This window comes from Rattus norvegicus, chromosome 12 (genome assembly GCF_036323735.1).
Source record: "Rattus norvegicus strain BN/NHsdMcwi chromosome 12, GRCr8, whole genome shotgun sequence".
Classification (NCBI taxonomy): domain Eukaryota; kingdom Metazoa; phylum Chordata; class Mammalia; order Rodentia; family Muridae; genus Rattus; species Rattus norvegicus.
This window is the reverse complement of record NC_086030.1, coordinates 38,427,473-38,448,150: the sequence shown is the minus strand read 5'-3', so window position 1 is coordinate 38,448,150 and position 20,678 is coordinate 38,427,473. Positions and strand designations below refer to the sequence as shown.

General features: G+C 47.4%; 1 protein-coding gene across 4 annotated transcripts in view; it reads left to right on the top strand.

The window, feature by feature from the left end:
* Kntc1 (kinetochore associated 1) overlaps positions 1–18,226 on the top strand; it is a 70,640-nt gene extending 52,414 nt beyond the window's left edge. For all 4 annotated transcript variants that reach the window (XM_008769228.4, XM_063271315.1, NM_001107140.1 and 1 more), the window contains 15 exon segments: positions 151–361; positions 475–584; positions 4,261–4,307; positions 6,387–6,465; positions 7,914–8,032; positions 8,409–8,544; positions 9,100–9,195; positions 9,739–9,795; positions 11,841–11,895; positions 12,097–12,160; positions 13,797–13,926; positions 14,622–14,711; positions 15,188–15,333; positions 15,990–16,080; positions 18,024–18,226. In XM_008769228.4, coding sequence (XP_008767450.1) covers positions 151–361; positions 475–584; positions 4,261–4,307; positions 6,387–6,465; positions 7,914–8,032; positions 8,409–8,544; positions 9,100–9,195; positions 9,739–9,795; positions 11,841–11,895; positions 12,097–12,160; positions 13,797–13,926; positions 14,622–14,711; positions 15,188–15,333; positions 15,990–16,080; positions 18,024–18,041 — 1,449 coding nt within the window. In that variant the 3' untranslated portion in view covers positions 18,042–18,226.
* Positions 18,227–20,678: the final 2,452 nt, after the last annotated feature.

The window sequence follows — 20,678 nt, the reverse complement described above, 5'->3', positions numbered from 1 at the left end:
CCCAGAAAGGAGAAGAGAGCCCACTGCTGCATGTGATGGGTGTTTAAAGGTGTAAATAAATCAGGGAGGGCCTGTGGTCGCTAAAGGTGGAGTCTGTCTCCCTGGAGAATCTTACAATCGTCTTCCTTTCTGTTTCGAACGCTTTTAAAGGACGAGACATGCGAAAAGGTCAAGGCCTTGCAGAAGAAGCTGTACCTCCAGTTTCGGCTCTCGGGAACGGAGGCCGTGCTCATAGCCCACAAGCTGAATGATCAGGAATATTTAAGAGTGGTAGGGAAGCCAGCGCACCTCATCGTGAGCCTCTATGAGCATCCCAGCATAAGCGAAAGACTTTGTACCACATCTGGCAAAGATTATCCCGGTGAGGAGGAGACGGCAGTTTTTGGTTCAGCAAAGTTGCTGTCTTGATTCCCAGTTGCCTTCAGCCAAAAGCTTGAGTTCCACTTTCGTATCACTGTGTCTTCTTTATCTTAGATATTCACGCAGCAGCTAAAGAGATAGCCGAAGTCAATGAGATTAACTTGGAAAAAATATGGGACATGCTGTTGGAGAAATGGTTGTGTCCCTCAACGGCGCCCGGTGAGGTGAGTGAGTGAGTGCACGATACATCCCTGCAAAGGTGAGCGAGTGAGCGAGCGAGTGAGTGAGTGCGTGAGTGGGTGAGCGAGCAAGTGAGTGAGTGAGTGAGTGAGTGAGTGAATGAGTGAGCGAGTGAGTGAGTGAGTGTGTGCTCACAGCTCAGGTTTGTGTTTAGATAGGGGCTGAGTCTGTGTTCTACACCATACAACCTTCAAAAAGGGGCACAGACCTCCCTCCCTCCCTCCCTCCCTCTCTCCCTTCCTCCTCCCTCTCTCCCTTCCTCCTCCCTCTCTCCCTTCCTCCCTCCCTCCCTCCTCCCTCCCTCCCTCCCTCCCTTCCTCCCTCCCTCCCTCTCTCCCTCCCTCCCTCCCTCCCTCCGGGACAGCATCTCTCGGTGTCCCTCAGCCTGCCCTTGCACAGTTATTCTGGTACCTCGTCCTGTTGCGTGCTGACATCATGGGCCTGCACCGCCACACCTGACTCAGACTCTAAGATCACCCCGTTGCCTGTGACTTTTAATGAGGCAGTTTGTCTCCTCTCTGTTACTCTGTAGCTGTTCTACCCTTCAGCCCCTGACCTCAGTCACATCCTCATAAAAGAAGACTTTTTACGTGGATTTATGTGATTACCTTTTTGTTTTGAGATCATTTAAAACGAGACAGTAAAGTTTAAGAATAGTGCAGAATTCCTGTACACCTTTTACCCAGACTCGTTAGTTTTTAATAATATCTCTCCATATTTACTTCATCTCTAACTTTCTACTCATTTCCCTCCATTGGAGAATACATTACACATGCCATATTCTTTTTTTTTTTTTTCTTTTTTTTTTTTTCTTTTTTTTTTTTTCGGAGCTGGGGACCAAACCCAGGGCCTTGCGCGTGCTAGGCAAGCGCTCTACCGACTGAGCTAAATCACCAACCCCAGATGCCATATTCTTGACCCATTAACATTTAAGTACATATTTCCTAAGAGTGGGAATTTGTTTAACTGCTACCATTTTAATTTTAAAAATCAGAAAAATCTCAACAATTGTGAGGTAGAGGCGGGAAGATCATTGCAAGTTTGGCTTGTTCTTTTAAGATTTATTTATCTTATTTATGAGTACACTGTAGCTGTCTTCAGACACACCAGAAGAGGGCATCAGACCCCATTACAGATGGTTGTGAGCCACCATGTGGTTGCTGGGATTTGAACTCAGGACCTCTGGAAGAGCAGTCAGTGCTCGTAACCGCTGAGCCATCTCTCCAGCCCTAGGTCATTGCAAGTTTAAGGCCAGCCTTGTCTACCTACTAAAGACCCTGTCTTAAAAGTACAAACATTAGAGAATTAAATGTTGTACAGTGCTCCAATCTATAGCCCGTACAACGGGCTTGTTTTGTTTGTTTGTTTGGAAAGGGTTTCTCTGTGTATGGTTGGCTGTCCTAGAACTCACTCTAGACCAGGCTGGCCTTGCACTCACCGAGATTTGGAAGAATAAGATATCTGTTTGGCCTTTATAACTGGTATTAATTTACTTGGGCCATGTGTGTGTGTGTGTGTGTGTGTGTGTGTGTGTGTGTACAGAGGTCAAGAGACAACTCTGTAGAGTCAATTCTCCTATCTTTTCAGATTATATTAATTTAGATACACATCTTGGCTAAGTTGTCCCTTTTTCTAATATATACAGTTCTTTTGTAGTTAACTAGGGGAAATATTTTGAGAATACAGCATAAAGTTCTCTACAAATTCATCCTTTATCTTATCTACCACCCCTACATGTTAACTTAACTACTGATGATTTTTTTAACGTTTTAGTCCCGGTAGCACATTAATAGGTGCTGTGTAGGTGATATATACATGATGTATCGGTGCTATGTAGGTGATGTTTGGGTGATGTATAGGTGCTATATAGGTGATGTATAGGTGCTGTGTAGGTGATATTTAGGTGATGTATAGGTGCATGTAGGTGATATATAGGTGCTGTGTGGGTGATGTATGGGTGATGTATAGGTGCCATGTGGGTATGTATAGGTGCCGTGTAGGTGATGTTTGGGTGATGTATAGGTGCTGTGTAGGTGATGTGCTTTTCTCAGCTGAACACAGCAGGTAGCACATAATTCGATGTTTTTAGAAATAGCGAATCTCACAGTTGTGGAAGGAGTTAGCAATCTCAATCCAGATTTTTCAGTTTCTCTGAATTTTCAGGTAGGACTTAATAAGAAAGGCTATAAGTCTGTTCTTACGTAGGAAGATAACATTCTTGAGATGTATCTGTAAAAAAGTGGTATAACCACTATGAAATTAAGTATTTATATTTAGTGAGTTTGTTCGATTTAGGGTGCGAATATGTTAACCAAACTGGTTTCAATTCCAGTCGATAGGAATTCTGCTGCAGCCTCCCAAGTAGCTGAGGTTGGCTGAGGTTGGCTGCAGTTGTTTTCGTTTTATTGTTCTGATTGATAGATTTTTGTGCTGAATAAACTATTCATTGAATGCTAAGCCTGTGCACTAAATTATATCCCCGGCCCTTGGCTTTTATTTTAACTTGTTTTTCAATTACATCCACATTGCCTGAGGGAATCGGCTCTCCTACTGGGTAGGTCCTGGGGAATGGCCTCAGGTCTTCAGGCTTGGCAACAAGTGCCTTCACCTGTGAGTCACTCCGCAGCTCTGTTGGATTTTAGTTAGGAGCTTTTATTTTATGTTAATTTTTCATTTCACACCACAGTGTGCTGCTGCTGTTTTGAAGTTAGATTTTGAGTGCCCCAGGCCAGACTCTTGCTCACCATGTAGCTGAGGATGACCTAGAACTTATCCTCCCAAGGCAGGGTTAGAGGTGTGCCACCTCACCTGCTCTGTGCTGTGCTGGGGCCTGACCCCAGGGGTCCATTCTACTATGCAAACTCTCCCTGCCTGAGATCCAGCACTACTCCCATTCTACCAGGAGCAGGGACTGCTTCAGTGGGAACAGAATGTGAGCATGTACCTAACACCAGCATTTCTGTGTCCCAAGCTTCACCTAAGCTCAGAGTGTCAGCCGAAAGGATCTGGCTCCTAAGAACTATGCCTCGCATCAAACCTGGCACAGTGCTCTCCGAGTCCCGATGAGTACATATGAACTTTACAACGACTCACTTAAACTGCAGTAGCTCAGTGACAGAACACTTGGCTGGCATGCCGAGACCCTGGGCTCCTGGGAGGCTAAGGCATGGCCTGAGCTAGCCTAGGCTACGTAGTAAGACTCTGTCTCAAAAACAAAATCCAAAACCACATAAATCTCTGGATTTTGGGGGGCGGGGGGAGTCTGGTCTGTAGACCAGGCTTTCTTTACTCTCAGAGATTCACCTGCCTCACTCCTGAGCACTGGGATTAAAGGTGTGTGCCACCGTGCCAGGCTCCATTCCTTTTAAAATTTATCCAACAAGCGTAAGCTCCTCGAGCATCCAAATGCTTGTTTTATTTACTTAGGCCATGCTTAGAATTGTGCTTGTAACATAAGAGGTACTCAGAACTTATGTGTGAGTGAGTGAGAGTGGACCCTTCCTCTAAGAGAAAGTATCATCAAGTAATTAATCACAGTATGGCATCCACATAAAATAGTTTTCTAATTTGGGTTTTCTTGTCTGTTATACTACACTAAGGTGACAGTTTGCATGGTCACAACCTTCAACTTTTAACTTTTATTCTTCTCTGTTTTCAAAGAAAGCATCGGAGTTCTTTGAGCTTGAAGAGGATGAAGTGCTACATAGGTACGCTTTCCTTTTGTGCTGGCCCTGACACCCAGTAGGGAATCTCAGTGTCTCAGAAGAGTCAGTGCTGGGCTCAGGGGGTTGGGGAGGGAGTCCATCGCCAACACTGGATTTGAACCCCTATGAGTGTTCTCAGACTTCCACAGCAGAGTGTGCCAGGCTAAGGGAAGCTCTTCTGTCAGCCAGAACCATTGCCCCTAGGCACCGTGTACTCTGGAATTCTAGAAACTGGCAGGGCTCAGGTAGAAGACGACACTGTATCCTTTGTCTGAGACCCAGGCCTACAGAGTAGGCCTTTAAATGTGCGGAGTCTCAGTGTTCTTGCTCCTTCTCTTGAGAAGTCTGTATCTAGCCTGAATCAAGGAATGTGGTAACCCATTACCAATACTTGACTCCAGCATGGGCAGCGGGTGTGCTGGCAAGCCGCCGGCTCCTTACCACCCCTGGCCTAGACCAAAGGAGCCAAGAGGCCTGGGAGGCCCTGTGGCTTCCTCTCCCCTGAAAATCAAATAGTGAAGACAGACTTGCGAAGCCCAGAACAAGAAACTGATTGTTCCCAGTTTTGAGCAGAGCTGGCCACCTTCGTGCTCTCTGCCCGCCTTCGTTCTGGACCCCACCTCGTGCCGTTGTTTGGAAACGGTGGATGTCTGAGAGGGGAAGTTGTTACTTGCTTTTTTAGTCAGGATCTAACTGTGTACGTGAGAGGCCAAATCTACTCTATCTTGGGACTGGCCTCCATCTTAAAAGAAAAGCCTGAAACTTGACCTGCAGCAGTACCCAAGCTGCACCCAAGTACCAGGAAGGGCCCCACGGCTTGTCTTTGGCCCATGCCCTAGATACTCCCTAGCTACTTCCTAGCAACTGTCAATCAAAGATCAGCCTGGTTGTTTCAACAGGTTTGTAAAACCCTGTTCCAACATAGGAAGTTAGACTGATCTTAAACTTGGGAATCTCAGCCTCAGCCTCCACAGGGCTTAGGTGACAGCCATGCAGCACCAAGCCAGGCTTCCCTCCCAACCCCCAGACAGGGTTTCTCTTTGTAGGCCTGGCTGTCCTGGGACAGAGATCCGCCTGCCTGTGCCTCCTGGGCGCTGGGACTAAAGGCGTGCACCAACCACTGAGGCAGGTTTCTTGCTCAGACTTTTAAGGGTAGGTGCGCCTTTCCAGCTCATATACAGCGCCCGCCAACTGAGCTGAACCAATGATGGGGAAAGCCTTCAGGCAGTTCAAACAGTGACAGAAGAAATCTCCAAAGACTGAGAAAGGTTCCCTCCCCCAGCTTGTTTACTAATCCCTCTGGGCCTTCCTAGGAGTGGCCGGCCAGCCCCAGGGCTAGAATCTAAGAGGTGTCACTTACTAGGTCCTCCTAGGTCCTGTGAAAACAGGTTTTCCCATGTGTGACACTCACTGCTGTAAACTGTGGCTTGTGTCAGTTTCATCGATAATACCGGAAGGCTGAGTGGCTGTGGTACAGAGGAGAGCTGTGAAAGGCAGCCTGTGTTCTGACCATTCTCCTCGTTAGCTGTGACGGCAACTCACAACCATGTGTGACTCCAGTTCCAGGGCGTCTCTGGTCCTCTTCTGGTCTCTGCAGACGGCAGGCACACACATGGTACACAGACACATGGGCAGGCACACACATGGTACACAGACACACAGGCAGGCACACACATTGTACACAGACACACAGGCAGGCACACACATGGTACACAGACACATGGGCAGGCACACACATGGTAAACAGACACACGGGCAGGCACACACATGCTACACAGACACACGGGCGGGCACACACATTGTACACAGACACACAGGCAGGCACACACATGGTACACAGACACATGGGCAGGCACACACATTGTACACAGACACACAGTCAGGCACACACATGGTACACAGACACATGGGCAGGCACACACATTGTACACAGACACACAGTCAGGCAAAGCATAAACGCCATTGGCCCACGTCTTCCTGGCTGACACCTAGGATGTTGTTTACTCTGGGTGGAGTCACAGCTCCATTGTATTGGGGATCCATCTCTAAGTTTTAAAAATGTCTTTCTTTTTTTTCCCTCAGAGTCGTGTATCTCCTCCAGGCTCGCCCGATCGATTATAGCTCCAGGATGCTGTTCGTATTCGCCACTTCAGCCACAAGTGTAAGCTCTAGAGACGCAGTCAGAACCTACCGCCATCTCTGTTTGACATTTTCCCCCCGGCGTGTTTCTCACACTTGGCTTCATAAACAATTCAGATAACGCTCCCTAACACACTTGTGGGTTATGTTATCCGATAAGCGGGGATCTCTCCACGAACTGTGCTCCAGTTAGCGCTCAGTCTCAGCGTCTGCCCAGCAGGCTACCTGATGCACCTGTGGTCGCTCTCAAAGGCGCGCTTGTCCGTGATTAACTCCCTGATCGGTCAGCATTCCTGATACCAAGCAACTAAACAAACTAGTCCTGGGAAGAAGCTCTACCTGCCTCCATGGCCCCGTATGACCCCGCGCTGGCCCTAATCACCCACTAGCCTCTCTACCTGTGGGAAACTGCAGTCTCCAGGAGGGGACACACAAACTCTTTTTGAGTCTTTGGGAATTTTCTCCCCCCCCCCCCCCCCCCCCGGAGCTGGGGACCGGACCCAGGGCCTTGCGCTTCCTAGGCAAGTGCTCTACCACTGAGCTAAATCCCCAACCCCTTTTTTTTTTTTTTTTAACTTTTTTTTACTTTTTTACTAAGGGAATTTTCCTATAGCAATCTGTTGGTTGTTTGGTATTGAGAAGGGTGTTTGTTTGTTTGTTTGTTTGTTTTTGAGGCCCAGTCTGGCTTAGACTGTGTAACCTAGATTAGCAATCCTCCTGCCTCAGCCTCCTTAGTACTAAGATAGCAACTGTGAGCTATTGCACCCAGCTAACTATCCTGTGGAGCAGCTGCAATAGAGGGTGAGGAACCACGGGGTACGTGGTCCTGAGAAGGATGAGAGGGAAATCTGAGACACTGGATGTAAGGTCAGCACGGTTCTTGATTGCAGTCTGTCCTTTAGTCATTAAGTACAGCCGATGTTACATCAATGGTCGATTAGCGCAGGCTCCACAGGGAGCTGCTCTCTTCCTGATTTACTCTATAAGTGAACAGTCCATTTTGTCAAGAACACCAATGAATGCATCAACAATTAACGATGATGTGTTCAGAGGTGAGTTCCTTCACGTGATATATACAGGAGTTGAGGAATTAGAAAAAAATTAAACATTAGTGTTTGATCAAAAGCATTTCAAGGGGAAGCCCTCTTTGGTTTCCACTGCTGGCTGTGGCTGAGAGCAGCTGGGGGTCACTGCCTTGATTCTGCCCAGCCTCACCTACCACCGCGTTAGCACCAGCAGTGCAGAAATCAGCATCGTGTAAAAGGCAAAGAGCAAAGGGGTCTCAGGAGTTCCTTCCAGGGGTGGCATTGAGCTGCTCTGCTCCATGCTGGTTAAGAACAGACAGAGATGACTGAGCTCAAGTGGAAAAATAACCAAGGGGAGGGATGTTTTATTACCTACGTCGAAGTCAGCTGCCTGACTGAGGCGACAGGTGTGCAGCTTGGCCCTCCGAGCCTCTTGTTTTTACAGACACTGGGCATACGGCAGCTAACGTTTGCCCACAGAGCACGAGCTCTTCAGTGCCTCCTCTACTTGGCTGACAAGGAAACCATAGAATCTCTCTTCAAAAAGCCCACCGAAGAAATGAAGTAAGTAGGACTTGGTCTATGGCTTTAGAAGGAAGCAGACAGATTTTATCTGCCTGTATCTGAACCATAGCTTTGAGGCCTGAGTGAATTACGTGAATACCTCTTGGTTGCTATATAAACTCAGGCCCGGCATCTTGATTGTTGGTTGGTATTTAAGCAAAGGTGAATCAGGCCTATGAGAGCATCTTGGCGACATTTAGAAGCTGGCTGTTTTCTTGTTCAAATTGATTTGTATCTAAGCTGCATGCCGTGAGGATAACTGAAGCTTAAATGGACGTGAAGCAGCAAGGCCGCTCTCTGGACCTCGAAGTAGTTTCTGTTCTAGATTTAAATGTGAGCCACAAGAATGATCCTTACAGACCCCTCTGCTTTCCAGATCCTATCTGAAATGTATAACTTTCCTGGCATCATTCGAGACATTGAATATTCCCATCACATATGAATTATTCTGCAACAGTCCCAAAGAAGGCATGATTAAGGGCTTGTGGAAGAACCACAGCCACGAACCTATGGTATGTAGAGTCACCGACCGTGGTGCTCCTGTCTTTACGTAGTCACTCAGTCATCCACCACCCTGCGGGTGCCCAGACACCCTTGACCCCCAGTAGGTCCAGTGCCTTAGACCTTTCCGTAGGTTCACAGCCCACAAAATGGAATAGTAAGGCAATATGGAAGGTCCGTCCATTCTTAGAGTACATAGGCTACTCATGCTGGCAAGCAGGAAAGCACTTTCATACCTCTTTCCAGGGCCCGCCCTAGGGGGAGGGGCCATTCTCTCATGCCTTCGCCTTTGGGAGACTGACTAGTCACGGATGCGTCGGTGCTGGGGCAGGTTTGAGGCCAGCAGGCAGGCTAGGCTTTTATGATTATTATTATTATTATTATTATTATTATTATTATTATTATTATTATTATTATTTAATTAGGAGCTGGAGACAGGGCATTAGACATTTATAGGTTATTGTGTTTTATGAAGGTACCCTGCCTTTTCAAAAGGCTGGTTGGACTGACTGACGTCTCAAAGCGATGTGGTTTTACTGTTTTCTGTTTGGTGTTTTGGCTTTTAGGCAGTACGGTTGGTGGCAGAGCTTTGCTTAGAATACAAAATCTATGACCTGCAGCTTTGGAATGGGCTCCTGCAGAAGCTTCTGGGCTTCAACATGGTAAGACTTGGGTCTTCCTGACGCACAACATCCTAACGTTACTAAGCTAACACCAGCTATTGGTGTACGTGTATTGGTGCAAACATCTGTCCTTGGGATTGCCATACTTGAGGACTGTTAGAGAGTCAAACTCAGAATGACCTTGAGGTGGCTGCTTGACCAGCAGCGTGAGGCCCTGGCTTCCATACCCACCATCACAAAAACCGAACACGGGGTCCTGAGTCTGAAATCCCAGCAGTCAAGTGGTAGAGGCAAGAGAATTCAAGATTTGAGGTGATGTTCATTTGCATATCTAGCTCGAAGCCATCCTGTACTACATGAGACTCTGTCTCAAAAAAGAGGAGAAAAAAAAAAATCACAATTGTTAGAAGTGGCTGTCCCTGCTGTCCCACCACCGCTGGGATGGCCCAAGAAGTTAAGGTGCCTGAGCCGTGGGTGAGGCCATATCTTAAAATGGTTTTTAAAAAACTATTATTTTCTGTTGGCAGATTGAAATGTAGTACTTTGGTGGTCTTTAATTTTGGGATTTTCTTTCTTTTACAGATCCCTTACCTAAGGAAAGTCCTGTCCTGCATTTCTAGCGTCCATTCCTTATGGCAGGTTTGTGCTTACCCTTTAAGTGTAATCTCTGTGCTAGGTAGTTCCTGGTGTCCTGCGCTGAGCCATCAGCTTCTTCCTAGTAAAGAGTGAACTGGCGTAGGATGGCGTTCCAGCGTCCTCAGCTGCTGTTCTCTAGGCTCTGCTTTCTGAGGTCCCCGACTGTATGAGTCACTTGGCACTACTCCAGCCTTTGTCACGGTGTCATTTATTCTGTTTGCATGTTGGTTGGACTGCCCCCTCACAGACCTTACAGATCTTGAAAGTTGGGGTCTGTCTCTTATCTTGTTCAGTCTCAAGAGCCGCACACCTCATAATCAGCGTACAGAAGTAGATTATTTAGGGGACACTGAGGTGACTCCATGGGAAAGGTGCTTGCTACCAGGCCTCACAGTTTAAGTTCAAAGCCTGGGTCCACTTGGTAGAAGGAGAGAAAGAACACCCACAGGTTGTCCTGGGACTCCCTAGCACACGTACACACGCATGTTTTTAAAAAGAAGTGGGTAATTTATTCTTAGTTTACTAGAACAGGATAAGAATATTTTAACTAAAACAAAGATTCTCCTTTACTTCTCCTAGAGATGCTTTCCTATTATACAAACATTGGTGTGTGTGTGTGTGTGTGTGTGTGTGTGTGTGTGTGTGTGTGTGTACACGTACGTGTGTACACATAATACATTCTATGCGGGGCTAGAGAAATGGCTCAGCGGTTAAGAGCACTGACTGCTCTTCCAGAGGTCGTGAGTTCAAATCCCAGCAACCACATGGTGGCTCACAACCATCTGTAAAGAGATCTGATGCCCTCTTCTGGTGTGTCTGAAGACAGCTACAGTGTACTCATAATCAATAAATCTTTTTTAAAAGTGTGTTTTACGTTTTTAAAACAAAATGTTTTAAAGTGCCATTTTTCTTCAATTATGTGTATGTGAGTCTGGGTGTGTGCACATGCGTGCTGTGCCCAAGAAGGCCAGAAAAGGGCACTAGATTAGCTCCCCTGTGTGAGCCGCCTGACGTGGGTACGGGGCACTGAGCTCTTGTTTGTGTTTAAGCCACCAGAACTCTTAACCACTGAGTTACTGCTCTAGTTCTAAAGGTGACAGGACGGCCTGGGTAATTGTCCACTCTCAGGACACACAGATCTACCATTGTTCACTAAGGAAACAGTCATCCTTGTCAAAGGTGTATCATTACGTGGCCTTTACTGTGTTTAGGAACTTGAATGCCATCACCATTAGCTAATATTGGACTGTTCCTCACTTCAGAAAGAAACCTCGGAGCTGGGCCGGGACCAAGGGTAGCATATGTGAGGCCAGTCCCCAGAACTGCCAGAAGAAGAAAAAGGTCCCCATGTCTGGCAGCCATCTTCCCTTCTAGCCCCAGCGACTCCTCATCTTTGCATGACTTTATTTGTTTTAGACATTCCACATCAAATGGCTCGCATAGCGAGCTCCCACGTCTGCCTCCGCTCCTGTAACCTAACACTACCTGTGGCACTTTTGTTCTTCATTTCTTCTGTCACCTGTAATAATAATAGACCCTTGGTTCCCATAGGGCTACACTAGGAGCCCAGCACCCTGCAGGCCCCATAATTTTTGCTCCAGTCCCATATACGAGAAGGCATTCTGCTCAAGTGCCACATATCAATTGATTTCGTTTTTATTACATGTTTATATTAGTGTGTGTGTGTGTGTGCGCGCGCGCGCGCACGCGCCACATTGAGAGACTAGCATTCGGACAACTTATGGGAGGCAGTTCTCACCTTCTACCATACAGGTCCCTAGGTTCAAACTCAGCTCAGCTCAGCTCAGCTCGCTTGACCACAGGCACCGTTACCCACCGAGCCAGCTCACCAGTGCATTTTAAGTCAACTCTAGGTTACTCTTAACACCTAACCCTGTATTGCTGTATCAATAGTTGTCATACAGCCTCATGTAGGAATCATGCTCAATACAGGCGTGTGATTTTAGTCCTAGCATCCAGTTCTGTGACTGGGATATAGAGTTTCTAGTATCCTAGACGAGGACTCCTCAGGGGCCATATTTCCACAGGTTCCCTACTTCAGCAAAGCTTGGCAGCGTGTAATCCAGATCCCTCTGCTCTCAGGTAAGCCTGGAGCCTCTGAACACCCACAATAGCAGGTTGGGGTTGTTTTGTGTTGAGGCGGGGTTTTGCACGATAGCCCAGGCTAGCTTTAAACAGCTTCAGCCTCCCAAGGGCTGGGATTATAGGCTGAGCCGCCATGCATGGCTGACAATAGCATTCTGATGTTTGCGTGCTCATGGGTTTGTTACCTTTTCTCTTCAGCTTCCTGTCCTTTAAGGCCCAGTCAGTTAGCAGACTGTTGTGAGAGTCTCGTCGCCATCCTTGAGTGAGTAGACTTGTGCTCTCTTACCAAGAAAGTGAGACTTGTCGCTTTGACGTTACCTTCCTGTGGGCACCTTAGAACACAATGGCCGTGTATCCATGGTTACTTCCAAGGCGCCAGTCATGTCCTGTCCACCACCATTTTTCATGTTGTTCTCTGTTTTGTTTTGACACAGGGTCTCATATAGCCCTGGCTGGCCTTGAACCTGCCATGTGCTGAGACTCTTGATCCTCCTGCCTCTACCTCTGGAGAGCTGGGATTATAGATGTTCACACACAGCTTCAGAAACTCTTTTATTTTGTTTTAAGAAAAGGTCTCACGTAGCACAAGCAGGCCTCAGAATCTATGCGCTTTAATTCTTTTAATTCTTTACCTTTAATTCTTCTGTCTCCAGCTCTCGGATGCTGGTATCACAGGCTTGTGCTGTCACGCCCAGTTCTGTGTACTGCTTTGTGCATTCTAGGCAAGCGCTGGACCAACCGAGCCTCATTCCTAGCCCCAGAAACAGTTGTGAAGTCTCAGACTGTGTAACATTTTCTCTTTTAGATTGCATTTATTTTATTTATTTATTTAATTACACTGTCACTGTCTTCAGACACACCAGAAGAGGGCATCGGATCCCATTACAGATGGCTGTGAGCAGCCAGTGCTCTAACCGCTGAGCCATCCCTCCAGCCCTACATACTATTCTTGAGTAGCATGAGTTAATCGCATGCCCTCCCATCTTTGCCCATCACAGCACATTGTGTGTGCTACCTGCCGCCCATTGGTGACTTGGTGGCTCTCACAGCCCTTGTGTCCCAAGTAAGCCTTCTAGTTACTGTCACTAATATTTTACCATGCCTCGTTTATAGAGTGAACCTTTGATATCACACATGGATAAACCGTTTGTTATAGCAAACGTGTGCATAAGGAAATGGGTTTGAGGAGAATCCACAGTTACAGGTGTGCAGGAGGAAGTCTCAGCATAGAATCCCCACAAATAAGAGAGGGGCGACTATGGTGTCTTTTCTTAAGGGACCTAAGCTAATATTTACTTTCATTAAATGCACCTATTGTTTTTGCAATGCCCACTTTCCACATGTACTGAAACATTCTCTCCTAAATCTCCTCAGGGGCGCCTGAGGTAAGTGTAAGTTTAAGGCGCCTCTCCTTGCTAAGTCCTACAGTGTGGTCAGTGGCTCCTGGGCGTCTAGGAATTTTGCTCGTTTTGGTTGTCCCACACCGCCCCCAGACAGGGTTTCTCTGTATAGTCCTGGCTGACCTAGAACTTGATCTGTAAACCAGGCTGTCCTCAAACGCAGAAATCTCCCTGCCTTTGCCTCTGTGTGTGGGATTAAAAGTGTGTGCCAACATGCCCCGCTTGAGCATCTAAAAATTTATCTTAATGCATCTGCAGATGTCTAGACACAGCGCTCACGGCAGACAGCAGTCTATGTCCTAGAGGAAGATTCTTTTTTTTTCCAATGTGGAATGCTCTCAAAGGCTCCTTCCTTATTAGTAAGAATGTGCTGTGTGCCAGCGCATAGGCACTTAAAGTAATTGGCAGTGGACGGGAAACATCTGTGGGAATGGAGAAAGGCTAATGTAGTCTAGTAAATCTGCCAAGCCATTAACTAATCCTTCCACCCTCTCAAAGATGTCCAGTTTCAGATGACCTCGACATGATGGGCGTCGCCAAGCAGTATGTCCAGTTAGAGCTTCCTGCTTTTGCACTGACCTGTCTGACGCTCATGCCCCACTCTGAAAAAAGACATCAGCAGATCAAGGTACCTTGTTGGTTGTTCCTCTATGGCTGCCAATACATACTGCTTGTCCCTCAGAAGAGGGCATTTTCGTTTCACCAAACCCATAAAGCAGGGATACTCAGTGCGGGTGAGGCAGGTGAGTGGGAAGAAACAAGGTTGACTGAAGTGCAGCTGCGGGATGTCTTAAAGTGCGTTTGGCCATTATTCTGTTTTCTGTGAGAAACGGACTTTCTTGACAGAGCACAGCGAATGGAGAAAAACGGTGTTTTAGCGGGCTGTCCTCCGCAGCTGCGGCCTTGTCTTTGCCCTCTTTCATCACAGCACTCAGGAGGCAGAGGCTGCTGGGTCTCGGTTCCCGCCCAGCCAGGGCTGCATAGTTAGGCCTTTCTTTTCTCACCGAAAAGAAAAGTGTGTGTGTGTGTGTGTGTGTGTGTGTGTGTGTGTGTGTGTGTGTGTGTGTGGTAAGACAGAGGCTGTTGTGGGCCTTGCGGGGAAGGTCCCTAGGTAGGGGGTTGGTAATCAGATTGAGCAAGAGGAGGAGGGTGTTTAGGGTTTTTGGTTTGCGTTGGGTTGGTTTGGTTTGGGCAGACACTCTACCAAGTGGGTTCATGCCCAGCTCCCAGATTACCTTACAGAAGTTTTATAAGCCTCCCAGACTTAACAGCACAGCAATCACTATAACGCTTTTGATTTATGTGTTTTTTTTTTTTTTCTAGAATTTCCTGAATTCATGTGATGCTCAGATCATTTTACAGCAATTGGAGGAGCATATGAACGCTGGCCAGTTAGCAGGGCTTTCACAGCAGGTCAGGACAGTTCCACTTCAGCTCTGCTCCGTCTGATCACGGAAGGTCATTCTTATCCCCCAAACAGTATTCTTTCACTCTGAGTTAAGGGCTTAGTTTTTTCAGTCAGGTGGCTGGCCGGGTTTGGGTCTTAGTGGTAGAGCACTCCCCTGACGTACTCAAGAACCCGGGTTCCGTCCCAGCATCACAGGAGAGTGTAGGAGACAGGTGCTTCGCTCTCTTGTTCGCTGTTGTGCCCACTGGAGAATTGTACCCATAAGTACTGGTAATTAGATCCTCTTCCTCATTAAAAATAAAACCCAGGCACATAACACAGTAGGTTTCTCTCTGTGTGCTGTGCTAGGCCACACCCTCCCACCCAGAGGCTTAATCCCAGAGCTCCAATAATTCAATTTCTGACTGTCAGAAATGTGTGTTTCAGCCAAGGACTTAGAATTAAACACATTTTTAATATAACGATTACTGTCATTCCTTAGATTAGAAGTCTGGTTCTGAATCATGTCGTAAATAAGAAGGAATTTGGGATTTTGGCAAAGACAAAGTATTTTCAGTTGTTGAAACGGCACGTGATCAACACCGACAACGTCACTGAGTTGGTAAACTATTTAGCAAATGACTTGAGGTGAGTTCCTATGGGAGGAGCCTCGGTCTACTGTAGAGTTTCCTTAGGATGTGTCTCCATTCTGGAGAGAGATGGCCATTATTAAGCTGTGTGGTCGAAGCTGCCTATTGAGCCGTGGCATTCCTACATTCCCTGGAGTTCAGGTTCCTCAGCTTGGAACCTTGGGGCATGGGTCTGTCATCCGGTCATTAAAGAAGCTGTCTCGTAGTCCCGCTCTGAACCCTAATTACAACCTGACTCCTTAGGTGCTTGCCTGGAACGTTGCTGGTGTTACATAAGCCGTGGTTCTTGCTAAGCTCGGTTAGCTGACTTTCTACGCCCACAAGGGAAGAAGCAGTAAGCTGCTTCAGCGGAGCCAAGGAAGGGAAGTGTAGTCAGAGGCAGTGCCATGGCTCTGTCCTCCGGCTGGTCATGCCAGGGTGCCCTGTCCCTCCACACACCGTGACTCTAGCTGTTCATCCTCAGACCCAGTCATGAGTGCATTGTCTTTCTGAGTGAGTGATAATTTTAGTTGCAGTTGATCCGTATAATAGACTTTATCTACGTGAAGAATACAGCTTGTATGTTTTGACATCGGTCTACACTGCTGAGGTCATCGCCCCAGGAATCTCTGGCAGGGTCTCCTCACGCCTGCCTTGTTCTTTCTGGTTCCACAGTTTGGATGAAGCATCATCTCTGATAACTGAGTATTCAAAGCATTGTGGGAAGCCTGTGCCAGCAGACACAGCTCCCTCTGAGATCCTGAAGGTAAGCCAGCTGATGACCGCTTCAGGTCGGATCTGAGACCATTTACATACTTTTAAGTTAAGTGTGTGTGTGTGTGTGTGTGTGTGTGTGTGTGTGTGTCTGTATGTGTATGTCTCTGTGTGTGTGTGTGTGTCTGTATGTGTATGTCTCTGTGTGTCTGTATGTGTATGTCTCTGTGTGTGTGTGTGTGTGTGTGTGTGTGTGTGTGTGTATGTCTCTGTGTGTGGCACACGCACAAGAGCACACATTTAGAGGACAGTCCTTCCACCGTGGATTCTGGGGATCAGGTTAGATTGTCAGGCCAGCACCTTTCCGTGCTGAGCACCTTGCCAGCCCTGCCGTTTCTCCTCTGGTCTTTCATTTGGCAGCAGTGAGTGTGACTGTTTGCACACTCACTGAGCACTGTGGGCTTCCTTCTGAGCACTGTGCTATGCCAGCCTCACAGTGCATTTGCACACACCTGCATGGCCTTCATATGTCACCCATACGTCACCCAGTGTGGTAAAAGACACAAGAAGCATGACCATGCTGTCAGTGACGTGCACGGTTAAAAACATCATTTATGATCACGATCACCTTTTGTTTTTTGGTTTTGTGTTTTTGTCCGAGACAGGGTCTTACTTATTAAGAGATCCCCCTGCCTCTGCCTCCTGAGTACTGGGATTAAAGGCATGCGCCACCATAGCCAGTGTCGTTGTCAACTCCTATGTGCACATAGTTTTCTGTGCTCCTTTTGATCCGCTGACACCAGCACCCCCAAAGCATGAGCCATGGGTTGTACCGGGATATTAGAGCAACCATGATGTCACTGAAGCCCATAGGCTAAGTGACCTGCCTGAGTCATTTGCTGCCTAATGGCCCCGCTGTGACTGGATCCCCAGGGCCTCTTGGCACACCACAGTGCACTGTATTTAGTTACCGTCCATAAAGACCTCGCTGTGTTCGTGTTGGTCAGCCGTGCTCTGTGACTGTGTTGGTTAGCCATTGTTGGACAGACACAAAGGAGCAAGCCTTGCTTTGGCACCTCTTCCGATTGCAGTCCATGGCTACTGAATTCTCAGCCTGTGGCAAGACAGAGCATGACGTCACCAAGCTGCTGGTCTCTAGTCCTGGAGCATCAGGGGCGGGAACACCTGTCAAGGCACAGCCTCCACGAGCCAGGCCCTCTAACCCAGGCCAGCTCTGACTGTCACCCCCTCCCAGGGGTGCCAGCAAACTGACTTCAGTCACTGTTGAGCAGTGCCACCAGGTGGACATCGATGACACCCATGCTGACATCATGACAGCAGATTTAACTTTAAAACAAAGAGACTATCCAGACAACTTTGCAACCCTTAAAGTTTGTTTCTCTCTAGTTGTACCTGTCACACGCTAGGTGCTTTTATAGGTGTATTTTAACCCCGTGGCTGAGCCTCATGCTCTGTTTTCAAAACTGAGGCGGGGCTGGGAAGATGGCTTAGCAGGGAAGAGCAGCTGCTGCCAGGCCTGATTATGGGAGCCTGATCCCCAAGACCCATGGAGGGGGGGGGGGAGAGCTGTCCACAAGGCTCTCACCACACTCATACACTCACACACACTCACACACCACACATTCACACACCACACACACAGCACACATGCACACTCACATCACACACCACCCACACACCATACACGCACACTCACATCACACACCACCCACACACACTTACACATGCACACTCACATCACACATTCACACACCACACACACACCACACACGCACACTCACATCATACATGCACACACACAGAGACACACTCATACCACACACACCACACTCACAACACACATGCACTTACACTCACATCACACACATACTCACGTGCACTCAAACCACACACCCACACACACAACGTAGCTGTGATGATGGTGACAGTGGCGCTGACGCTCGCTCATGAGTTACGCTTCTGTTTCCCCCTTAGACATTCCTTGGATCGTAGTCAAACAAACAAGTTTTTGAAACCAAGAGGAAGGTCGGAGTCTGCTGCTAATTAATCATATTTATTGTAGTGTACAAATTGTGCAATCTGTATTTTGTTATCCTGCAAGGAATAAATAAAACTTCAATATTGACATGGCTGACCTGAATATCTCACAGGGTTTGTTAATAAATATTTTGATGTTGGTTTCTTGTGTAATTTGTAGGGCTTTTGTTGTGGAATTTTGGGTGGTGGTGGAGGTTGCACCACCACTGCCTGGCCCCTCGTGTATTTTGTAGGTTTTTTGTTGTTTGTTTGGTTTTTGGGTTTTGGTTTTTTTTTTTTCAATATACATGAAGAAAACAAAATGCAAAAATAGTTCACTTTCAGGGACCAGAGAGGACTCTCCAGCAGTTGGGAACACTGAAGGCTTCCAGGAGACCTAGCTCAGGCCCCAGCACCCATCTGGGAGCTCACAACTTAAAAAAATCCAGTTCCGAGGTTGCATTCTCTTCTGGCTGCATGGGTACCAGGCATGTACATGTTCATGTACATATGTATATGCAGGCAAAACACTGGGGCAGTTAAAGATGAAGAACCTCCCTGTCCCTCTTGAAAAACAACCCTGTATTTCAGTGCCTATTTCCTCCATATGTCAAAATCCTGCCTTGGTTTGGGGTGATGGCTCCCTTGGTAAAGTCCTTGCCATGCAAACATGAGAGACTGAATTCAGACCCCAGCACCTACATTAGAAGCCCAGCTCTGGGGCTGGAGAGATGGCTCAGCGGTTAAGAGCACCTGACTGCTCTTCCAGAGGTCCTGAGTTCAATTCCCAGCAACCACATGGTGGCTCACAACCATCTGTAATGGGATCCGATGCCCTCTTCTGGTGTGTCTGAAGACGGCTACAATGTACTCATATATAATAAATGAATAAATCTTAAAAAAAAAAAAAAAAAGAAGCCCAGCTCTGTGGCTTGTGCTTGTTACAGAAGGATCCCTAGTCAGCCATTCTAGGAAATGGTGTGCTTCAGGCTCAGTGAGGGGCTGTGCCGAAAATGTAGATGGAAAGCAGTTCTACTACGTTCCTATACTCTCACCCTGATCCCTTCCAACCCCAACACTAGGTAGGAAGGAAGGAGGTGAGAGGGGGAACCGGAAGGAAGGAGGTGAGAGGGGGAACCGGAAGGAAGGAGGTGAGAGGGGGAACCGGAAGGAAGGAGGTGAGAGGGGGAACCGGAAGGAAGGAGGTGAGGGGGGAACCGGAAGGAAGGAGGTGAGAGGGGGAACCGGGCAAAGACCTCTGTAGAGCTTCCTGCTGATGAGAGGCAACGAGTTCGTTGGGGAGAGTCCAGTCTTTGTTGCCAGGGTTTCTCCCACTTCTTTTCATCTCTTTGCTCACTAACACTCCACAAACCGCAGCAACAGCGAGCGTCTGCAGCTGGCAAAGATCACGCCCCGCTAGTGCACGAGGCGGATCACAATCACCTCCTGTGAGGCAGCCGCTCACCCCACACCTGGTATTAAAACAAAAATGTATTCACGTAGCATAACTGGGCTTTTAAAGAAACCAAACTTCTCACTACACATGGTAGTAAATAAGCTATCTCCTTAAGAGTATTCTCAGCCAGTATTTTATATAATTTTAGACAATCAATTGCCTTACAAGACGGAAGACACCTGGTGTGCTAGACAGGAAAAGGGTTGAATGCCAGGCATTGCCTACAAGGGCTGGAGAGATGGCTCAGTGATCGAGGCATTCCCAGATGAGGTGTCTGTCCCACCACCTGGATGGTGGGGTCTACATAAAATGCTTGGCTATCTAGAGGTTGGGATCAAGCTTCCTGACACAGGGAAACTCGGGAGCTGCCGATGGCCCTTACAAAATGGCACTTGTGCATTCCCACCCTGTGGCATCTCCAGCACCTGTCATCCTTTTCAAGATGCAACTGCTTGCCTGCAGGTTTGCTGCCCACTCCCTGGACCAGTGCCCGGTGCCACTCCTGAAGAGAATTCTCTCATCCCTTGGGGATCTTAGGTCTATGTTTCAAAGTATATTCTTGTCGACTTAAGAGACATTGACAAAGCAACATTGTGAAGACTTTTAGGATAAATAAAAGACTTTCTTTTTTAAGTATTTGAAAAATGTATACAGAATAATAACCCTGAAGGGTTATATACCATAGGGCTGGTGAGAGTGTCATTGTGTAACCCTAGAACTCACTGTTAAGACCTTGTTTCCCTTATACCCACAAAGATCCTCTTGCCCCTCTCCGAAATGCTGAGAATAAAGGCGCACAGCACCACACCTGGCCAATAAAGTTCTTATTTTTTTTTTAATGGACTGTTGTTTCTTTCCCTTGTCTTTAGTCACATTACCTGGCTGACCCTAGCTGTGTATCTCAATATGGCTTCAACCTTATGGTTTTCCTGCCTCTGCCTCCCCTACCCATGGTAAAGTTACTTTTTTTTTTTTTTAAAAAGATTTATTTATTTTATAAGTACACTGCTGCTGTCTTCAGACACACCAGAAAAGGGAACCGGATCCCATTACAGATGGCTGTGAGGCACCATGTGGTTGCTGGGAATTGAACTCAGGACCTCTGGAAGAGCAGTCAGTGCTCTTAACCACTGAGCCGTCTCTCCAGCCCATAAAGT